General features: G+C 42.9%; 1 protein-coding gene across 3 annotated transcripts in view; it reads left to right on the top strand.

Annotated features, from left to right (window-relative positions):
• SUCO (SUN domain containing ossification factor) overlaps positions 1-19,330 on the top strand; it is a 116,666-nt gene that overhangs the window by 30,274 nt on the left and 67,062 nt on the right. For 2 of the 3 annotated variants that reach the window (XM_073571522.1, XM_073571521.1), the window contains exons 5-11: positions 2,280-2,417; positions 3,700-3,850; positions 4,830-4,947; positions 9,204-9,325; positions 9,867-9,934; positions 11,676-11,783; positions 12,269-12,374. In XM_073571522.1, coding sequence (XP_073427623.1) covers positions 2,280-2,417; positions 3,700-3,850; positions 4,830-4,947; positions 9,204-9,325; positions 9,867-9,934; positions 11,676-11,783; positions 12,269-12,374 — 811 coding nt within the window. The remainder of the gene's footprint in view (positions 1-2,279; positions 2,418-3,699; positions 3,851-4,829; positions 4,948-9,203; positions 9,326-9,866; positions 9,935-11,675; positions 11,784-12,268; positions 12,375-19,330) is intronic. The other variant, XM_073571523.1, reaches the window with a different exon arrangement.

The raw sequence follows: 19,330 nt of genomic DNA, 5'->3' as shown, positions 1-19,330 counted from the left end.
AGAAATTATGTTTCTTTTCCTCCATAAAACTTTTTTTTTCTATGGTGTTGCCTCATTAAACTATATATAGGGCTGATGCCGTCTTTCTGCCATATACAAGTGCTTACAGTCATTGCTCCTACCTGTATTTGCTTTGGAAGTTAACCTGCTATTTGCCATAAAGAATATATAGCTCCTGATCTCTAGTCATTGAAGTGTATGTGCACTATATGCTCTGGAGTAGATAAAATAAAGCTGCTGGTGGGGAATTTATCTTGCCGTTTTGTGTCTACAGAGCCCATGCAGACTTATGTGTCGTCATGGATACTTGATACAAATAAGTTGACCTTAGCGAGAAGAGAAAGTAGTTGGCAGACTCCTCTGGAAACTGCTGATGACCTCCTCGAAAAGAAAAAGGTTCAGGCGCGCAAATTCCATCTGCCCAATCCTTCTCTTCTCCATTTTCCGGCAGGAAGGAGGTAGCAGGACCCCATAGACCTCAGGTGGTCAGCCGGACCCTCGGAACTTGGCGGGATCGGCCGCCATTCATTTAATGTGTATGGAGGCCTTAAGACATCAGATTACTGCTGAATCCTGTAAAAGCCGCGGCTCGCATCACTATATAGGTCTGCTTTTGGTGTGTAGGGCAGAGCTGCCGATGTACGTGCCGGCATACCCGACTGTATGCCATGTGTGCCCTTTTGTCATGCTAGCTATACCTCGGTGTTATGTGAACATGTCCTTACGGACTATGTAATCTTATAGACACCAAGATTTGCATAAAAGCTGTATACACAAAACGGTAGGATTACTTTACACTATTTGCAAAATTTGTTTTTTTTTTTTTTTTTTTTTTTTTCTGCCAATTGGCGTGAAAACCAAAATGCTGAATAAAGCTACCACCTGTTGTAATCTACCTTCTCATTAATACTGGTGTAAGGTCTATGACTCAGGCTCCGGTACACACGTCACATGGTCTTACCCTGACTTGTTGGCACCTTCTGTGCGGCATACCTTATAGAATGGCGCTTGCTTTGCTTGGCCTTCTGAGCAGCGGACTTGTCACTTGTCGTCAATATGTCATTTCTTAACTGGTGCAAATATCTGGGGTGTTTTTTTTTTTTTTGTTTGTTCCCGCTCCACTCCGTTCCTTAGAGATAACCCCCTGTTTACTGTAGGTAAATCTTAGCTTTTACCTGACTGGGTGGGGTCCTTGGAAAGACTCCCATAGAGAAGTGAGAACCGCACACACTTTGTATGTGAATCCAGTCTTGTTACCGAGAAGGGGGCGTATCTCAGGAATGGAGGGGAGCCGGAACAAACAAAAAAGGACACCAGATTCAGGAGAGCAACAGCACTTGCACCAGACAAAAATTAAATTCCATATTTAAAGTGTAGCTGTCACCAGGTTTTGCAACTCCTCTGAGCGCAGCATGATGTAGGGACGGAGACCTCCATTCTAGTGATGAATCGCTTAGTTTACTGGGCGCTGCAGTTGTGATAAAATCCATTTTCTCCTGCAGATCTAGCAGTGCTCTGAATGCTGACCTGTGTATAACTCCGCCCACACCATTGAGTGGTAGCTTTCTGTGTACTATAAATTGACAGCAGCCAATCAGTGCTGGGGGCGTGGTTATACAGAGCAGGAGGAGTAGGAGTCACGAGACACCGAGTCCTCTAGTGATCTGCTGATTTAAAATACTGGCTTAATGCTAACAGAGCCTAATAAGTGACACATTGCTGGAATCCGGGTTTCTGCCCCTACATCATGCTGCTCTCCGATTACATAGTAAAAACCTCCTGACAGATTCCCTTTCAAGTGACAGATCCTCAATATTAGAGGAGAGGCTAGCAGGTCAACTGATTTGGGATGCTCTTTGTGGCCCTCCGACATAAGTGAGTCTATGAGCTTGAAAGTGAGCGCTCTCTTATCCTATCAGCAGATGAGCATTGGTCGCTGGATGGGGAAACCCATGATGGGAACGGCCTCAAGCGTACGAATAAAGGGGTAAAATCGCTTCTGGCTGATGCTTGGTAATTGCCCATCACTGCAGGCTGTGGTCAGAATAGCGCTGAAGCCATGTTCTGACGATATTGAATCAGACAATGACAGTCACAATATCAGCGTTTCCGTCTAGGAATGGGCCTGCTGTGCTGCTTTCTCCTGCTTTTCTTCTATATATATTTTTATTTTTCTGCCCCCACCTAATCGCAATAAATGTCCATAATGGTTTTTGCATGGTAAGCTGTTTGCGCTCCAGTTCCCCCAGGGTAAAATCGCTGTTATTTCTCTCCTTCAGTGCGATAGAAGCGTCCAGCGCTCCTCTCCATGTAGTCAGCTCTAGTGACACTCAGCAGTCAGACCCTGACTGTGACATTGGGGGGGCAGTAGAGGTTCAGCCTGAGAGTGAGCCGTCCTTTATCAGTCCGTCAGCAGGGTGAGTATTAAAGCAAAATCGTTCCAACGCCAAACTGGGAAAAGGTAACGCTCCATCTGCTACTAAGGCCGCGCAGCATCCAATGGCTCACTCGCTTTGCTTGCATTTTTTTTCTTTTGCGCCTTTGGTCTTTGCATGGAGAACATGAAAGCACAAGTGCAACTGAAAGGCTTCAAGGAGATTTGTGCTGCTCTTGCTTGTAACACCTCTGCTGCTTCATCCTCCCCAAATCTTCTACACTCGGGGACACCGATCACAAATGTGGAAAGCGAGGCAGATCTGCAATGGCCACAGAGGTGATCAGCACCTCGTCTTGGTGTAGTATTGTGGTAGATTGGCCGTAAAGTTGTTCCCAACTTTGAAAATCGACTGTCAAATGAATACTTGTTAGTTTGCAGTTTTTGGGGAGCTGAATGCTATGCACCTCACCAATCCTGAGAATGGGTCTTTGACCCGACCCATTCATATAAAGCAAAAGTTTCTTATTCCCTCCTTTCTTTGTCGATGGGACTGCTGGTGAATGCAAAGTACTGGATCGGCTAGCTTTAGCAGCCCCATAGACAGTGGAGCGCATGCACAGCCTCTGCTTCATTCTAACAGGTCATTGTAAATCCCAGTTTTTGAGACCGGTGGGAGATCCAGCGACTTGACCTCCAATAATCAGCAAGTTAGGAATAACTTTTTAAAGGGTTTTCCTGGGTTCTAGGTATTGCAGCTCAGCTCCTATTGACGTGAATAGTAGCTGGAGCTTCAGTACCTGGTAACGGCTGTCACGCAGAGAAAGGGGCTAGGATGTTACTGCTCTGATCCCCGTTTTTACATCCATCCGCCTCTGTATCTCAAACAGCCGATCAATGGGGTTGCCAGGTCTCGGACCCCTACCTATCTGATATTAATGACAGGTCAAGAGCATAGGAAATCTGGAGAACCATTATATATACACACACAAAGCTCTCAGCGTCAGGTTGACCTCATCCTTGCATTTCCTTTACGCTTTTGTAGCTGCACATTTTGCTTTTCGTTTCATTGATGCAAAACATTTGAAAATGCATTCCGCCTGTTGGAGATGACGTCTTTATTAATTCATTAGACGAGCATGTGAAATGTTTTCTGTCCTGGAGATCTTACAGGGATTCATACTGTGGTGTTGCCATGTTACCTCTTACTGCACCTGTATGAGATGTGTCACCGCTTGCTTCCAGGTATGCATGCTTTACTATTGGCAAACAGATCTATCTTTGTATATCTTGTTTTTCTCTTTTCCCGCAACGCTTTATTTTAGATTTGTCACTGAATATGTTGAAAACATCTCGGTTTCGAACAAAAAGCGAAAAGAAACTACATCTGACGTGGAGGCCACGGCGTCGGCACTGGGAAAGGACACAGAAAATCAAAAGATAGCCCTCAATTTTTCCCAAAAATTAGAAAAAGAGGTAAGTGATGTTAGCATGAGAGGTAAATGTGTTGAACTTTTTCCTGAGACCGTGAATGCCGTACATGGGCGAACCCGAATACATAAACTTAGAGTCTAAAGCCCCATACACATTGGGTGTCGTCAGCTGAACCGGACTACATCAGCCGCCCAAACGACAGACATGCTTGCCTTGCTCACCCACAGGGACTATTTTAGGTTGCGCCAGTACTCCCCAGATAATTAGATGCCTACTGAAGTCTGTGATTGGCTGCAGCAGACAAGTGACAAGAAGAGCACCACAATGGATGCTTTTCTGAAGATGCGCTTTCGTAGTCACCTGATCATGGTAGCCAATCACAGACCTTAGTGGTCATGCAGACATCCAGAGCGGCTTGCTTTGCGTCCAACGATGGTGACGGCAGGTGAATGTGTCTTTGTTGCCCTCCCCCCCCCCCCCACATCTGACAACCCCTTCAGCATTAACCCTTTAATTGCACTGGGAAGTTTAACCGTCCCACAATAGATGTTTGATCCTTCTTTCCCCTGCCATGTTGGTGTCTGGCAGCAGATTATTCTTTTGCGAGGGACATAGCAATCGAATGTTTATAACATCCGGATTCGTATGTCATACCACAATGTATATTTGTGGCCGTAAATGCAATCTGGGTCATAGTTTTCTGAGGAGCTGTTTATAGGAGGTTTTTTCTCTGGAAACTTGGGTAGAATATGGTCCGAGACATAAGATCTTATGAAGCATTTCTAAATACAATGGACAGTCGCTGGCTTCAGCTCCTTCCTAGTTGGGATAGCACCACAATGGACTGAAACCATCACTTAGATGTGAACAGAACCTAATAAAGCTCTGTGTGAGCCCTCCTCTAATGGCTGGAGTGGTCATGGACCGTCAAGGGGGGTTAGGTTCAGAGAGAAGTATAGTCGTCATGGCTGAAGAGCTTACTGTGATGTTTTATGAACACCATTGCTTATGCCAATTATAGATGATCAACAGCAAAGAAGTAACTGGAGGTGACCCGGTGGTACCTGGGAACACAAAGGATGACATTCCAACCTTCGATGAATGGAAGAAGCAGGTCATGGAAGTAGAGAAAGAAAAAAGTATGTCATTACTTGCGACGTGGTACTGTATAACAATACCTCTGTGCAACATGGAGTTGTTGAAAATGATGATTGATTACGACCTGTGTCTTCTGTGAGGATAGCTCAGGTTATAAATGAACTGTCTGCATTACACAACAAACTTAGTTTGGTTTGTACCTGACAGGTAACTGATGGGAAACTGGTGCTGGGACTCCTTATAATCAGTTGTTGTCAATGGAGCGTCATTCCTTAGTGGCATCTTATTGTACCACTTGTAACTAGCAAAACGTCTACAGATTTTGACACATGCTCTTTCCATTGGTCAGTATAGGAAAGTCCGTTTATTTGTCATTTTAAGAGAGATTGTCTGTATCTCATTAAAGGGTTGTCTGAAGGATCAACCCTTCTAAATGGTCTATAGGGGCATGCAGGTCATAGAAAGTTGCATCAAATGCCTTGCCTTGATATCTGCAATCCAATGTCTATCCCTCAGAAATCCACCTTTTTTTTTTTTTTTTTTTTAATTTGTAAATGAGTTAATATCTATGGGTCGGACATAGATCTTCCCGAGAATCTGCTTCCAGAGATTATTATAAAAGGCATTTCCAGTGTGAGACATGCAATGACTGACCAACTGCTTTCCTGATCTTTATAGCTAACACTGGCAATGTCCCCTTTCTTTTAAAATAATCCCTGGAGGCAGATTCTCCTGGAGATCTGTGTCCGGCCCATAGATCTTAACAGCTCATTTACATATTAGAAAACGGAATTAAATGATACCTTGATATCTGCGATGAGATATTCCAGAGAAATCCACTTTTTCCTATGACCTGCATGCCCATATAGACGGCTTAGAATGGTTGTTCTTACTGACGGGTTTCCCTTTCAAACTAAAAAGGTTTTTTTGTGTTTAAAAGAGAGTGCATGTACTTTAGTGGGCACCTATATTAATGTGCATTCATTTATAGCATTTGGAAGTTGTGTGCTTTTCTTGCATACGTTGAGTGTATAAGTCAGCGCCCAACGCCAGACTGTATTGTTCATGCTTGACTTTCTTAATAATAGACTTTACCCATGCGAGAAACTGAAAAGGCCACGGGCAGCCAGAGAGCCGGGGATCAGCATCCTGGTCTAGTCCCGGCTTTTGTAGTATAATCTCTCCAGAGCCTGCATGTGGGAAACAGATGAGCTGAGGATATAAAGACGTGGACAGAATTTTTTTAATTTATTTTGTAGATTAACTTTTGAAATGTAACTTTGTGGGCCACATTTTATTACGGGTTTTATCTTCATAAATTTTATTCTCCAAAGTTGTTTTTTTTTTTTTCTTCTACAAATCCTTCACCTTTTTTCTTAAACCAGTATCTCATTTCTTTTTGCTCCATTCCTGCACACTCCTTCCCCTTAATCCTCTTGTCTCACCCCCCCCCCCCCCCCGCAGTATCAGGTTTTACCTCTACACTGTAGTATATATGATCATACTCTGTATGCTCTGATAATATGCTGCCCTATGGTACAAGGTAAAAATCAGGATTCTAAATGCAGCTTTAGACTATAAGGGCTCGTGCACACTTTGCAGATTTGCTAGCAAAACCTGAAGCAATCCTGATGCCTGAAAAGTGAATGTGAATCCTATTTGTGACTTGCAGACTTGGTGCAGAAAATAATCTGCTGCATGTCTATTCTCGCTGCCTTTTTTGCCCTGCGTTTTTCACCATTTACTTTGCTTAAATTAGTCAAAAACGCTCCTTTTGCAGCTGCCTATTTTTCCTGCCCAGATCTGCAGAAATGGCGCAGAAATTTCTGGATCCATTTACTCAACGTGTGCACATAGCCTAAGGGTGGTCCAATCTGCAGTCGTTTAGTAATGTCTTCGTTTAATTTGGAATTCATTGCACAGGGACCTGGAGTAAGGTTTCTGGCAGAAAGTGAACTAGATCATTAAATAGTCAAGCTGTGGCGTTTCGTCCCAGCTCCACGCCCAATTGGCTTAGCTTGGCGAAACTGGCGTTAAAAGCCAAAAATTGCAAAATGTTTGCTCGACTCTGCACGGAAAAAAAAAATTGACGTCTCAAAGCTGCTTTTGACAATTTTCTGGTATAAAAGCTTTGAAGAATCGGCCCCACGGTGCCTGGAGGTAATTTTCTTAGAGTGACCATCATTTTAATTTCCTGCCTCAATAATGTATGCTGGATAGAGGTTTTATATAAAGTTCGACCTCACCTTGCACATGTTCATTTTTTTTGAGCATTTTTGGGGTGCTTTTTAAGACTGGGCTGAGTGGACCCGCCTGAACATAACCTAATAATGAAAACGGATTTATTTTTTTTTTTTTTTATCAGTTTTTAAAAGCCTTTATAACCTTTCCATATATCCTCAGTAATGCTTGCATGTATCTCTTCCTTGGAATTACTTTCTCGGCCAGAACTTATAATGGTGAGAAAGTGTTTTTTTTTTTTTTTTTTTTTTTTTTTCCTTTTGTTTCCCCCCAATAGTATGATTCCATAATTTCAGCATTTTCTTTGTTCATTGGTGAAGGCCTCTTCTCTGTCTTATACATGTGTTACTATGCTTCTTTAGGTCAGATATTAATAACAAAAGACATTTGTGGTGTTGGATGACAGTCATATGAGCAGTACGCATCGCTTCTGGAGGGGAATCTGGCCTTTAGAAAGTGCTCCGGTGTCATCACAACTCTGTTGTCTTCTAACATTTAGCCATGGAAAATCTTATCCCTTTTAAAGAGTAACCGTCATTTTAGGTTTCCTATTTTTTTGTATTCATGACTCTCTAGTGCGCATGAAAATAAGAAAGTTTGTAATATATCTTATTAGAAATCTGCTTTCTTTTTTTTTTCTTCTCCTCCTGGATAGACTTTCCCATTACAGAGGTGGTTACAGTTGGTGCTCATAAACTTCTATGGAGAACTGTTTCAGGAGAACTTGCAGCATGATGTCTGCCTCTAGCTCCTCCCCACTTCCATAGGATCTTCTAAGCACCAATTGCCATCTCCTATATTCGTAATTGAGACACTGAATAAAATCTTTACGTATGATTTGAGAGTGAAAGCTCAATCCATGACGAGAAAGAAGCAGATGTAAATACAGGGGGAAATCGAAATAAGCTAATTTGGCTCATAGGTGCAGAAAATCTGCAGTGTCAAATACTGACTGTGTGAATGTAGCGTTGTACTCCAGTGCTGCATGCACAGTTCTGCTGGTCTGTTTCGCTTTTGATACATTCCTGACAGCTGAGCTACGGTTTTGGGAAAATGCACGGTGGAAAGACAGCACTTCCCATAATGCAGATCATCAAGGCAAGCTCTGCTTAGCCTTCACGTCAGCCAGGGTTGCCGGGAGATCTCAGCCCTGGAGCTGAGCCCTGCCCTGTGATTTCTGCAGTTACCACCAGTAATAAATCAAGCGTGCTATCAAAACCAAACGTTATAAACCAGACTTGTAAATTTGCTGTGATTTGTGCCCAAACCTGTACCCTAACCCTTCACATAGTCTCCCATTGATGGGTTTTCGATCAGCAGGCATGGCCTACAAGTGCTAGATGGAAGTGGAGAATGTAGAGGCCACCAAGCAGATTCTCTAGAATTTTAGCCACATTCCCAAAGAGGCGGCCAAGCCCTCATTCTGGGTTTATTATTTTACAGCCTGGTTTAGTGCCTACATTGTATAATCTGTGGTTCTGCAGCCATTAAATGGCCAAACATTCACAGTCACATATATGTAGCGTCTTTTATGATGTAGGGGTGGTTGCATCTTGTTAAACTGCTAAAAGTGCAAAGTACTGGAAACAACAACTCTGCAATTTACTTATTTAAAATCCTCCCCATTCACTAGACCAGGATGATGTATTAAATGGTGGACTGCTCGTTGCCAAGGTTACTGGCCACCTCTGCAGTCTCTCTGGTGTCAAGTCTCCTAGACGTCTCGCGCTTCCAGACTCTTGGCTTTAGAGCGGAGTCCTGCTCTGGAGCTCGCCGGATCAGTGCATGCGTCCAGCTTTCCGTCCACGTGCGCTCCTTCGGTGCTGCAGAGGAGCATCTGCTTGCAGTGTCAGAGAGCACACAGGTCAGGCCAGCAGTCAGCCACCCCACTGGCTCGGACCATCAGTCATCAGGAGCGTACCACCTCCCTGTAAGCAGAAAGTAAGAGGGCAAGGCAGATGTGAACAAAGACAACCCCTGTAATAGGCTATACATATATACAGTAGTCTGTGTGAACAAAAGCTAAATACATTTTCTTTCTCCCTTTTGCTTCTAGGCCAGTCCATGCATCCCACGGTCAATGTGGTGCAGCATACTGTAAAGGTCCAAAAAAATAGGAACAATTACGCTTCTGTTGAATGCGGGGCAAAGATCCTGTCTGCTAATCCCGAGGCTAAAGTAGGTGGAACGGCTCAATTTTCACTTTCTACTGAGGATTATATTGCTTATTTTCCTTGTGTATTCAAAGTATGTTTTCAGGCTGGACTCCGTGCTTCTGGGTCTTGAAAATGAGCACCGTTGCATCTATAAGTGCTGCTTCTTGCAGTGTTAATATCTGATTGGAGATACAGTATTTCCTATAGATGCTACACTTATTTGCAGTAGTGTTATCTAGTCCATAGACATTTTTAAAGGGACAAGGAACATTGCAGCGATTGATAGTGTAGGAATGACCTTGGTCGGACATGGAGCTATTCTGGGTCTATATAGCACCGATGCTTCAGGTTCTAGGATTAATCATTGAGTCTCAGAAGCACTGATATTCCTGTACTGCCATCATAGTGTAAAAATCCTGATGGTCATTTATCACACTTGTCCCGCGGATGCCGGAAGGCCTTTCTGTATTTCCCTATATACTGTGCTAAGCAACTAGTACCAGATAATGGTAAAGTGGAGATGGCCACTATCTCACCTCCATATTCATTTGTTTCTGTTTTAGAGCACATCTGCCATACTGGTGGAGAACATGGATCTGTACATGTTAAATCCTTGTAGCACGAAAATCTGGTGAGTAACAGGAGATATACTATATGGTGTCTGACGGCTATGTAGAGGCAAGCGATATATACTACACTGACGTCTGTATACGGGATATATACTATACTTCTGTCTGTATTATAAAGACAGGATATATACTATACTGGTGTCTCTTAGCCATAAAATAGTATATCCTTTATTACTGCACAAATGGCAAACAGAATAAAAACATTAAAAGAGACACATGTCCAATATGACTCACAAGGTAAATATGTATACATATAGCCATGCAGAGTATAAGTTTACAAGGGAATAAACGACTTGAACATGTAGCCTACTATGAAACACATGGACTGTATGATCAAGAAAGGGATAAATATAGTTCAAAATGGAAAAAGGGTCCACAACCAAGGCCTACCACAGCATATATCACTCATATCAAAAGGGTCCAAATAGTGTACCTTAATAGACCCACACAGTACTCTGTAGTCAAAGTGCAATATGCACAGACTGTACAGAAGTTGCTGTATAAATAAATGTAGTACGTAAGATAGCTAGTACAGGTAGAGTTAAATAGCAGACGGCATAAAGTGAAAGCCTATGTCAACCCTGGGCTAATGCCATCAAATATCATCGCTCATATGGGTGGTAGCTGATACGGTGCACGCAATATACAGCATGTACATCCAAATACTGCATAAAGTGAACACACCGCCTACCCTCCCATATAAGCCATGTTGCCCAGCTAAAGATTAAAGTGCAAAGTGCATATGGAAGCATACAACCTTGTAAGGCAGGGATCCCCGACGTACGTCGGACCCTTTGTGCAGTAATAAAGGATATACTATTTTATGGCTAAACTTCATGTGTCTTGTTTGATAAATTAGTGGATTTTTGAAGCGCCATACATTAGGCCTATTTATTTGGATATATACTGGTGTCTCTGTATACAGGGTGTATACTATACTAGTATACCTTGGCATAACTTTGTATTTATATGCTCTATATCTAGCTATCTTTTTGATACCCATGTTTGTTTTAGGTTCTATACCGTACTAGCATCTGACGTATGTATACATACAGGGTATATAGTAATGGCCAAAAGTGTTGGCACTCTTGACATTTTTCCAAAAAATTATTGTAATTACACATGTTTATTTCCTTTGTGTATTGGAACAACACATAAAAACCAGAGGCAAAAAAGGCAAATTGGCATCACTTCACACACAACCCCCAAAGTGTGCTAGACAAAATTGTTGGCACCCTCAACTTAATATTTGGTTGCACACCCTTTGGAATAAATTACTGTAATCAGTCGCTTTCTATAACCATCAACAAGCTTCTTACACCTCTCAACTGGAATTTTAGAGCATTATTCTTTTGCAGAAGACTCCTCCCAACAGCAATTTTAAGATCTCTCCACAGGTGTTCAATGGGCTTTGAAGATCCCATTTCTGGCCACTTCAGAGCTCTCCAGCACTTTTTCCATCCATTTCTGGGTGCTTCTTGAAGTATGTTTGGGGTCATTGTTCTGCTGGAAGACCCTTGACCTAGAATGCACACCCAGCTTTCTGAGTTAGAGCACTGTACTGACTGTAGAATGCCGACCTCCCGAGGCAAATACTGTATTGGAATTTATAGAGGGCCGGCTGCTTCTCTCAATTCCCTGTGTGCATTATAAATCTGATGGCGGGTAATGTCTAATCGATCTGGAAAGGCTTATCTTGAAGGACCTGTGTTTTATTTCCAACCTGTGTAACTTTCTTTTCAGGTTGGTTATCGAACTCTGTGAGCCCATACAAGTTAAGCAGCTGGACATCGCAAATTACGAGCTCTTCTCTTCTACTCCGAGGGATTTTCTGGTTTCCATCAGCGATCGGTACACCACTTGGATTTTATTTATTCACACATGGATAGGTTTATAGGAAAGTCAAGAAGTGTTTGCAATAATAGATCCTTAGGAAGAAGCTTCAAGTGTATAGCTGGTCCTTGCAGGCAGTTAGAAAGTGGCAATACAATACAATACAGTAGGTTACTTTCTGCCAAAATCTTTTCTTTTTTTTTTTCTTTTATAACACCGATACAGGGAACATGGATGGGGGAAGGGAACAAAGTCATCTAGTGTGAAATATTCAGATTGTTAGCTGATTCTTACAGGGGCTCTCCATGATTATATAGAAAGAGCGAGTTTATAGAGCGACACGGCGGGAGAGCTTTTTCTCGCCCCAGGAGACTAGCTAAGAACCCAGAAAGCAATATGTTGTTCATCTATTAGTAAACTGTGTTGTGTTTGGGCTCCTTTTTAATAAATAATAAAATGTACTGGACAACCCTTTTAAATATTTGCTTTTGCTTTTGGCCTAGGTATCCTACTAATAAATGGGTAAAATTGGGAACTTTCCATGCAAGAGATGAAAGAAACGTCCAGAGTTTTCCATTAGATGAACAGATGTACGCAAAATATGTCAAGGTAATGCTGGGCCTCATTCTCCTCGCTCCTTTTATCTTTGATCTTCACATGGTTTCCTATTACCCTATATATGACACATCTTTGTATTCTACTTGAAAATGGACAATTTAAACCAACATGAACCTTTGTCAAACCAAATTTGATGTATGGCTGCAAGTGCGTACCAGTCATTCAGCAGACAGCCGTCAGGCACCCCCCTGTGGTCTGTGTATGTCCGCCTTCACTGAACTGCTCATCTCCATAGAGTGATAGCCCAGAGAAATAGGATTTGCTTCACAATGGTAGAAAGATATTCATCTTGGAGTAATGGGAAGGTTGTAAAAAAAAAAAAAAAACATGGGCCCCAATTAATTAAAGCAATTATGCCCGAATTCTGACATCCACATTTTAATGAATCAGGAGTGTCTAACTCCAGTCCGCCACCCTCAGCATGACCGGTGCGGTTCATGTTGGTCTTGATGAATCGGGGCCATGGTTCTTATTCTGGGCAGAAAGTCCAGGCTATAAAGTTTGAATGGGTATCTTTTGCCAAAAAACATCTTTTTGATGCTTGGGGACCTTCTTCTAACTGTGCCTCTTAGGATGAATGATTTATGAATTCTGACTGCAGTCGCATAATTCCACCTAGGAGGAAATCATGTAAAATATGGGTGGTTTCACATTAGCGTTTAAGGCTGCAGCGTTGGCCTGCGCACGGCTGCTGCTAAGCCCCGCCCCCGCAGCGCCTCCTCCGGTAGCTCCGCCTACGGGCACATGACGCTGCCTGCGTCCCCTATCTTTAGCACTGGGGACGCAGGCCGTGCGCAGGTATGCGTTTGGCGGCGCATGCGTCCTTTTGACGGGTGCGCCGACCAGCACCAAACGCAACCTGTTGCAATTTGGTGTACTCGGCGCACCGTCAAAAGGACGCATGCGCCCCCAAACGCATACCTGCGCACCGCCTGCGTCCCCAGTGCTAAAGATAGGGGATGCATGCAGCGTCATGCGCCCGTAGGCGGAGGCATTGCAGAGGGCGGGGCTTAGCGGCGGCCGTGCGCAGGCCGACGCTGCTTCCTTAAACGCTAATGTGAAACCACCCTAAGACTGACCGAAACTCTTGAACAATACATTTTACCTTTCCATGATCATTATGGAGCTTTGTTACTACCGCACCTAAATGTGAGGTTCACCTTTGCAACTGATTCACTACTTGTAATGCATCCAAAGTAAAAATTGAAGCAGCTTAGTACATGGATGGATATATATATATATATATATATATATATATATATATATATATATATATATATATACATACACTCTCCATTTGTCTCCATTGGTAAGAGTCCACAAACAAAATTTGCGTAGTCTTATCCTGTAGGTAAACTGTCCATCTGTCCTTTTTGAGCAGAACAGACTGAAGAGTGACTGCAGGATCTGATTTAAAAATAGACACATTGTTCTGCAGAAGAGCTGCAGACTCAAAACGGTGAGATATGTATTGAAGCCTTTTTTATGCAGTGGAGCAGTGAATTGTTGCAGTAGGTGATACGCACTATAGCCCTTTTTGTTCCCAAGTACAAGCACTGAGATTCTACATGTAGGGGTAGATGTTCATGTTAAAGGGTTTGTCTCATGTTTGTAAATTCAAATTACTAATGGATCTTTGCCGTTTATTTTTCTACGAAAAATTCCCTACATTCTCAACAGAGGGATTTTTAATTTTACAGCTTTCTCCTTGCTGCCTGAGTTACCGTCCACTTCTGCGCTCTTCTGTCTGTGGTGACCGGTCTCCTAGGCAAGGAGCGCTTTCTATATAGCTTGCAGTCACTGCTCTGAATCTGGTTGGAGATTGGTGGATCTGGCCGGCTAAGTTCTCCTGCACTTCTTTGCTGTAGGAGTTAAAATACTTGACCTATCTTTAAACTAAAAGTCTGCAGTCACTATATGCAGACTCTGACTGCAGACTTGTGAATCCTCACATTTCGCATACTGTGCTTTGAGTATTCTCCGCGGCTGGGAGCTGCGGGCTCGTGACCGTCAGATTGTGATTTGCTTACATACAATCTTGTGCCGACAGATGGGTACGGCCTTGCTCAATTCAATACAAGTGTATTGAGTGAAGCAAGACGCATCTAGTTGTAATTTGCAGAATTGCAAATTTCCAATCACATGACCGCCCACACCCGGCACTGGAGATCTTCACAATGTGAGTATTCACAAGTCTGTAGTTACATAGAGGAACTGCAGACTTGTAGCTGAAGACCAGACAACCCCTCTTAGGCTATGTGCACACGTTACGGAATTCCCGCAGAAGTTATCGCGGGAATTCCATTCCGCGGGAAAACCGCATTTTAAATTCCTGTGATTTTCCCTTGGAAAAACTAGCGATTTGCACGCATAATTAGCTTGCAGAATGCTAGCGTTTTCCAAGCGATCTGTAGCATCGCTTGGAGAACTGATTGACAGGTTGGTCACACTCGTCAAACACAGTGTTTGACGAGTGTGACCAACTTTTTACTATTGAGGCCGCCTATGTGGCATCAGTAGTAAAAAGAACTAATGTTAAAAATAATAAAAAATCGTGTTTTTCTCACCTTCCGACGTCCCGTGCAGCATTCCCAATCATCGCGATGCTCCCGTTCCCAGTAATGCCTTGCGAGACCTTTGATGACGTAGCGTCATCACAGGTCCTTGCCGCAAGGCAAATACTGGGAACGGGAGTTGGCGGGAGCATCGGTAGGGCTGCGCGGGACGCCGGAAGGTGAATATAACCCAATTTTTTTTTTTACAGGGATATGGTGCCCAGAGGACAGTCTCCTCTCCTCCACACCCTGAGTACCATCCGCAAATGTTCTGCTTACTTTTCACATGGTGGGCACAGCCACATGCAGAACAATGCATTCCTATGTGTGCAGAATTGCCGCGATTCCGCAAAATTAATGAGTATGCTGCATTTTTTTCCGCGATGTGATTCCGCTGCGGAAAAATCTGCAACATTAGCACAGCATTGCATGGGATCCTTTTTTTTTTTTTTTCTTTCCCCGCAGCAAAAACGCGCGTTAAAAACCGCCGCGAAAAAAACGCAACGTGTGAACGCAGCCTTAAACTGTCTGTTAACAATGTGGGAGATCATGCAGTTGGGGCCAGTGGCTCAGCCACTATGCCTTGGTCCCAAACTATCAATCTTCAGGAATGCTCTGTCCCCCGGGAGGCAGTGACGCTGTGCCCTCCTGAAGAACAAACCTAAGAAAACCCATCTGAGAAATAATTCATATTACTGAACCAAATGTGATGTACATGAAATGCTACTATTCCACGCCAAGCGTCCAGGGATTTGCTATTGGCTTCTAGTTGAATATCTGATGAGTCTCCAAGGAGTTGCTGAAGCTCCCTCTGTACCTCCGGAGCTGCTTCTGGGAAAGGAGTCTAATCTTATGCAAAAAAAATAGACTGAAGCAGTGTAGACATTTGAATCCGTAGCTTGGGTGAAGTTTAGTTGACCTTAGAAGTTTTGGTGCAATAGCCTCTTCATACTTCGGGGTGGGGCTGAGGGTAGAGTTTTCAGCTCTGCTGTGGCCCCTCCACATTTCTATGAGCTTCCTTTTTTTTAAATTTCATGCACAATCATGTCCCAGTGTTACCAAGCAAAATAGTCCTGGAGGCGGTGCATTCTCCAATTAACCTCCAGTGGTCTCCAGCAAAATAGCAATGCATGCGCAGGTCGATACCTTGGCTCGTCAATAGCACTGAGAGGCTATTGCACCAAAACTTCTAAGACTAATTAAATCAGAACCAGGCTGTGGATTTTTATTTTTTTCTTTTTTGCTACAGATATCCGTTAAATCAGTATAACATCGCCGTTATAGCCTTAACAGGTTAAATCGTGATAGCAGGTTCTCTTTAAGTTTTCTGACTAGTGCATATATCTGGCGCTTCATCTGATCCGGAGAGTGAAGGGTCTATTCTCGCGATCAGTGGTGATCCCAGTGGTCAGACATTTGTCATATCTTATCATAAATGCGCAGATGTCCTTATTAGGGAGAACTGGAATAAACTATCAGATGAAAAGCAATTGTATAGTCTTACACCTGAAATGCCCGTGTTCAGAACCAGGAATTTATTGTGCACAGTTATTTGTGCGGCAGGTCTATTGACGACATTTCATCACTTTAATCCTCCGCAGAATACTTTCACCTCTTGCCTACAGGCATAAAGCAGATGCATGACATTCCTTCATTACCTGTTTTATGATATGCAATGTGATTCTGCAGATATGTGACTGTCTTTTATTTGCTTTTTTTTTTTTTTTCTATGCTCCTCTTTTGATCTATGTAGGTTATTCAATGTTGTATTAAATGAATTATCTGCCTGGTAGTAATCAACTATTTCGTAATCTGTTTCGTCTGGTATTTTCTCTCTAACACTTTACTCTAAGCTAATAAAGTTGTAGTATTTTTTGGTTTTTCTTACATGTGAAAATTTTTAATTTGCAACTTGTGACCGTTATGTGGTGTAAACCCCAGAGTCTCGGCTAATATTGGGAAATCTTTGTGCAGAAGCTCATTTTTTTTACACTTAGAATTGCAGTAAGATATTTATAATGCATGACCGCTCTGTATGTCACTATATCGATTTTAAAACTACTCCTCATGGCGCAATTACAGGCAGAAGATAGTTTTCATGGCATATAGTGCCCCACTGAAGATTTGCAGCAAAATTCTGGGTATTAATGTTTTGGCGTGATCTGTGTCACTGCCAAAGTCGCAGTGTAGCTGCAGCGTTAAAGGATACCTGGCATCAACAATACAAATGATGCCGGATTTGTGGGATTTTGTTTGAGATCCCATTAGGACAACACATTGACAACCCTTCTATTTATACAGAGCATATGGAAATCAATGAGGAAGTCTCCATATTCTTGCACTTCTTTTTTTTTTTTTTTTTTTTTTGTCTTCCTTTACACAGTTTTATTGGTGTTTGTTTTCTATTCCCATTTTTATTTTATACCTTCTGCTTGATTTCATTAAGTGAAAATCACCAGTGATTAAAAAAAAAGGGCATAATGATAAAAATGGACTCAACATCATGTTTGAAGCTCGTCTCATATCTTCCTTTTAACTGAAGCCTTGTATGTGCTGATGTTGCAGCATTTTAAGAAAAAAAAAAAACACTATGAACCTACTGTATATGGGGTTAAAGTCTCCTCCTCTGAGAGCCGTAGTCTGATAAGCCATGTGGGATTCTTGTAATGCCACGATTGTGCGTGTGATTACAGGACGCATTGTAATAAGTTGTACCAACATTTACTTATGAATAGGATGTGGATCCTGCTGACAAGGCGCGGTTTCTTAGCGATGCACCAGCGATCACGACCAGCGATATGACGCGGTCAGGATCGCTGGTGCATCGCTAAGTGGTCACTAGTGAGCTGCCACACAGGCAGATCTCACCAGTGACATCGCTGGGGACGAGGGTCGTTACTTAGCTGTCAGACGAGGAGATCCTGACGTCCTCCCGCCCGCGTCCACACGTCGCTCGTCGGCGCCACAGGAAGCCCAGCCGGAAGCTGACGATCAGAAACGGTCCAGGACGTTCTCGCGCGATCAGCGATGATCAGCGGGGGAGCCGGTCGGAGGTAAGTATCAGACATAGCGATATCGCTAGCAATATCGCTGCTACGTCACAAAACCAGTGACGTTACAGCGATATTGCTTAGTGTGACGGGCCCTTTAGACTATTAAATACCCCATTAACCCTCCCTATAAGAAGGTGAGTTTTGTTAAATGGGTTTTTCAGGCAGGATATATTAATCGCCTATCGATGGGATAGATGATCAATATCAGATAAGTGGAAGTCCGACCCCCAGCACCCCCACCATCGGTTTTTACAAGCTTCAGCTGCATCTGGATGTTCTCGCATGCAACAGAACTGCACAGCGTATCTGTATTCAGTGTGTAGTGGCCGCTCCTGGGTACAGCAGAACAGTTCCCACTCCATTTTATCCATTTACCGTATGTCCAGCCTGAGCTTGTAAGTACTGATCTATGGCGGTATGAGCTGATCTTATATTGATGAACTATCCCATGAAATGGTCATGAATAATATATCCTGACTGGGCTTAAAGGAGTTTGCCACTCTGGATATGTTGATGAAAGTTCCATGGGTCAATCCATGTCAGATCAGTAGGAGTTGTTACAGGCTCCGGCCAGATATAAATGCATGGAACGGAATTATTCGATGCAACGGCTATCACCGTATAGTAACTGCTCCGAGATGCTGCACTACACCCCTGTTGAACAGGAGAAACTGTTCTGCAGTATTCGTATGCGGCCACCACGCTCTAAATGGAGGTTCACTGTGCTGATCCGTTCCGTGTATGCACATATACCCGCTGCAAAAGCTCGTAACAACTGACTAGTGGGTGCTGAGTATCAGACCCCCATAGAGCTGATATTGATGCACTATCCCATGCAATGGTCAATATTTTCTGACTGGAAAACCCCTTAAAGAGAATCTGTCAGCAAGTTGTTGCTATGTAATCTGAGGGCAGCATGAAGTAGGGGCTGAGACACTGATTTCAGTGATCCACCGCATACAAAACAACGCTCCACACATTGGTGAAAATAAATATTCCCATTTAATCTGCCTTCTGTGGCAACGTTTCGATCCAAATGATCGTTATCAAGCACAGTACAGAATGTCTCAACTCCACATTGAATAGTAAATACTCCACCCCCAATTAACAATACACCAATCGAGTGTAGACAAAAATGTAAACAATTAAAAAAACAAAACTCCCTTACAACAATATTAAGACCAAACATTTTCATTATGGGCCAGTAGATCATCACAGATCCCTTATAACCACCATACTTGATCATCACAATATATATAATTCACATAGATGTATAAACAGACTTGTCTCCACGTGTCCATGTAAACATACTGTCCACCAATCATAACATCGCATTTCT

This window comes from Dendrobates tinctorius, unplaced genomic scaffold (genome assembly GCF_039654945.1).
Source record: "Dendrobates tinctorius isolate UK_male_01 unplaced genomic scaffold, ASM3965494v1 ptg000029l, whole genome shotgun sequence".
NCBI classification, from domain to species: Eukaryota; Metazoa; Chordata; class Amphibia; order Anura; family Dendrobatidae; genus Dendrobates; species Dendrobates tinctorius.
Note: the sequence above shows the minus strand (reverse complement) of the source record. Positions and strands in the feature narration are given on the sequence as shown.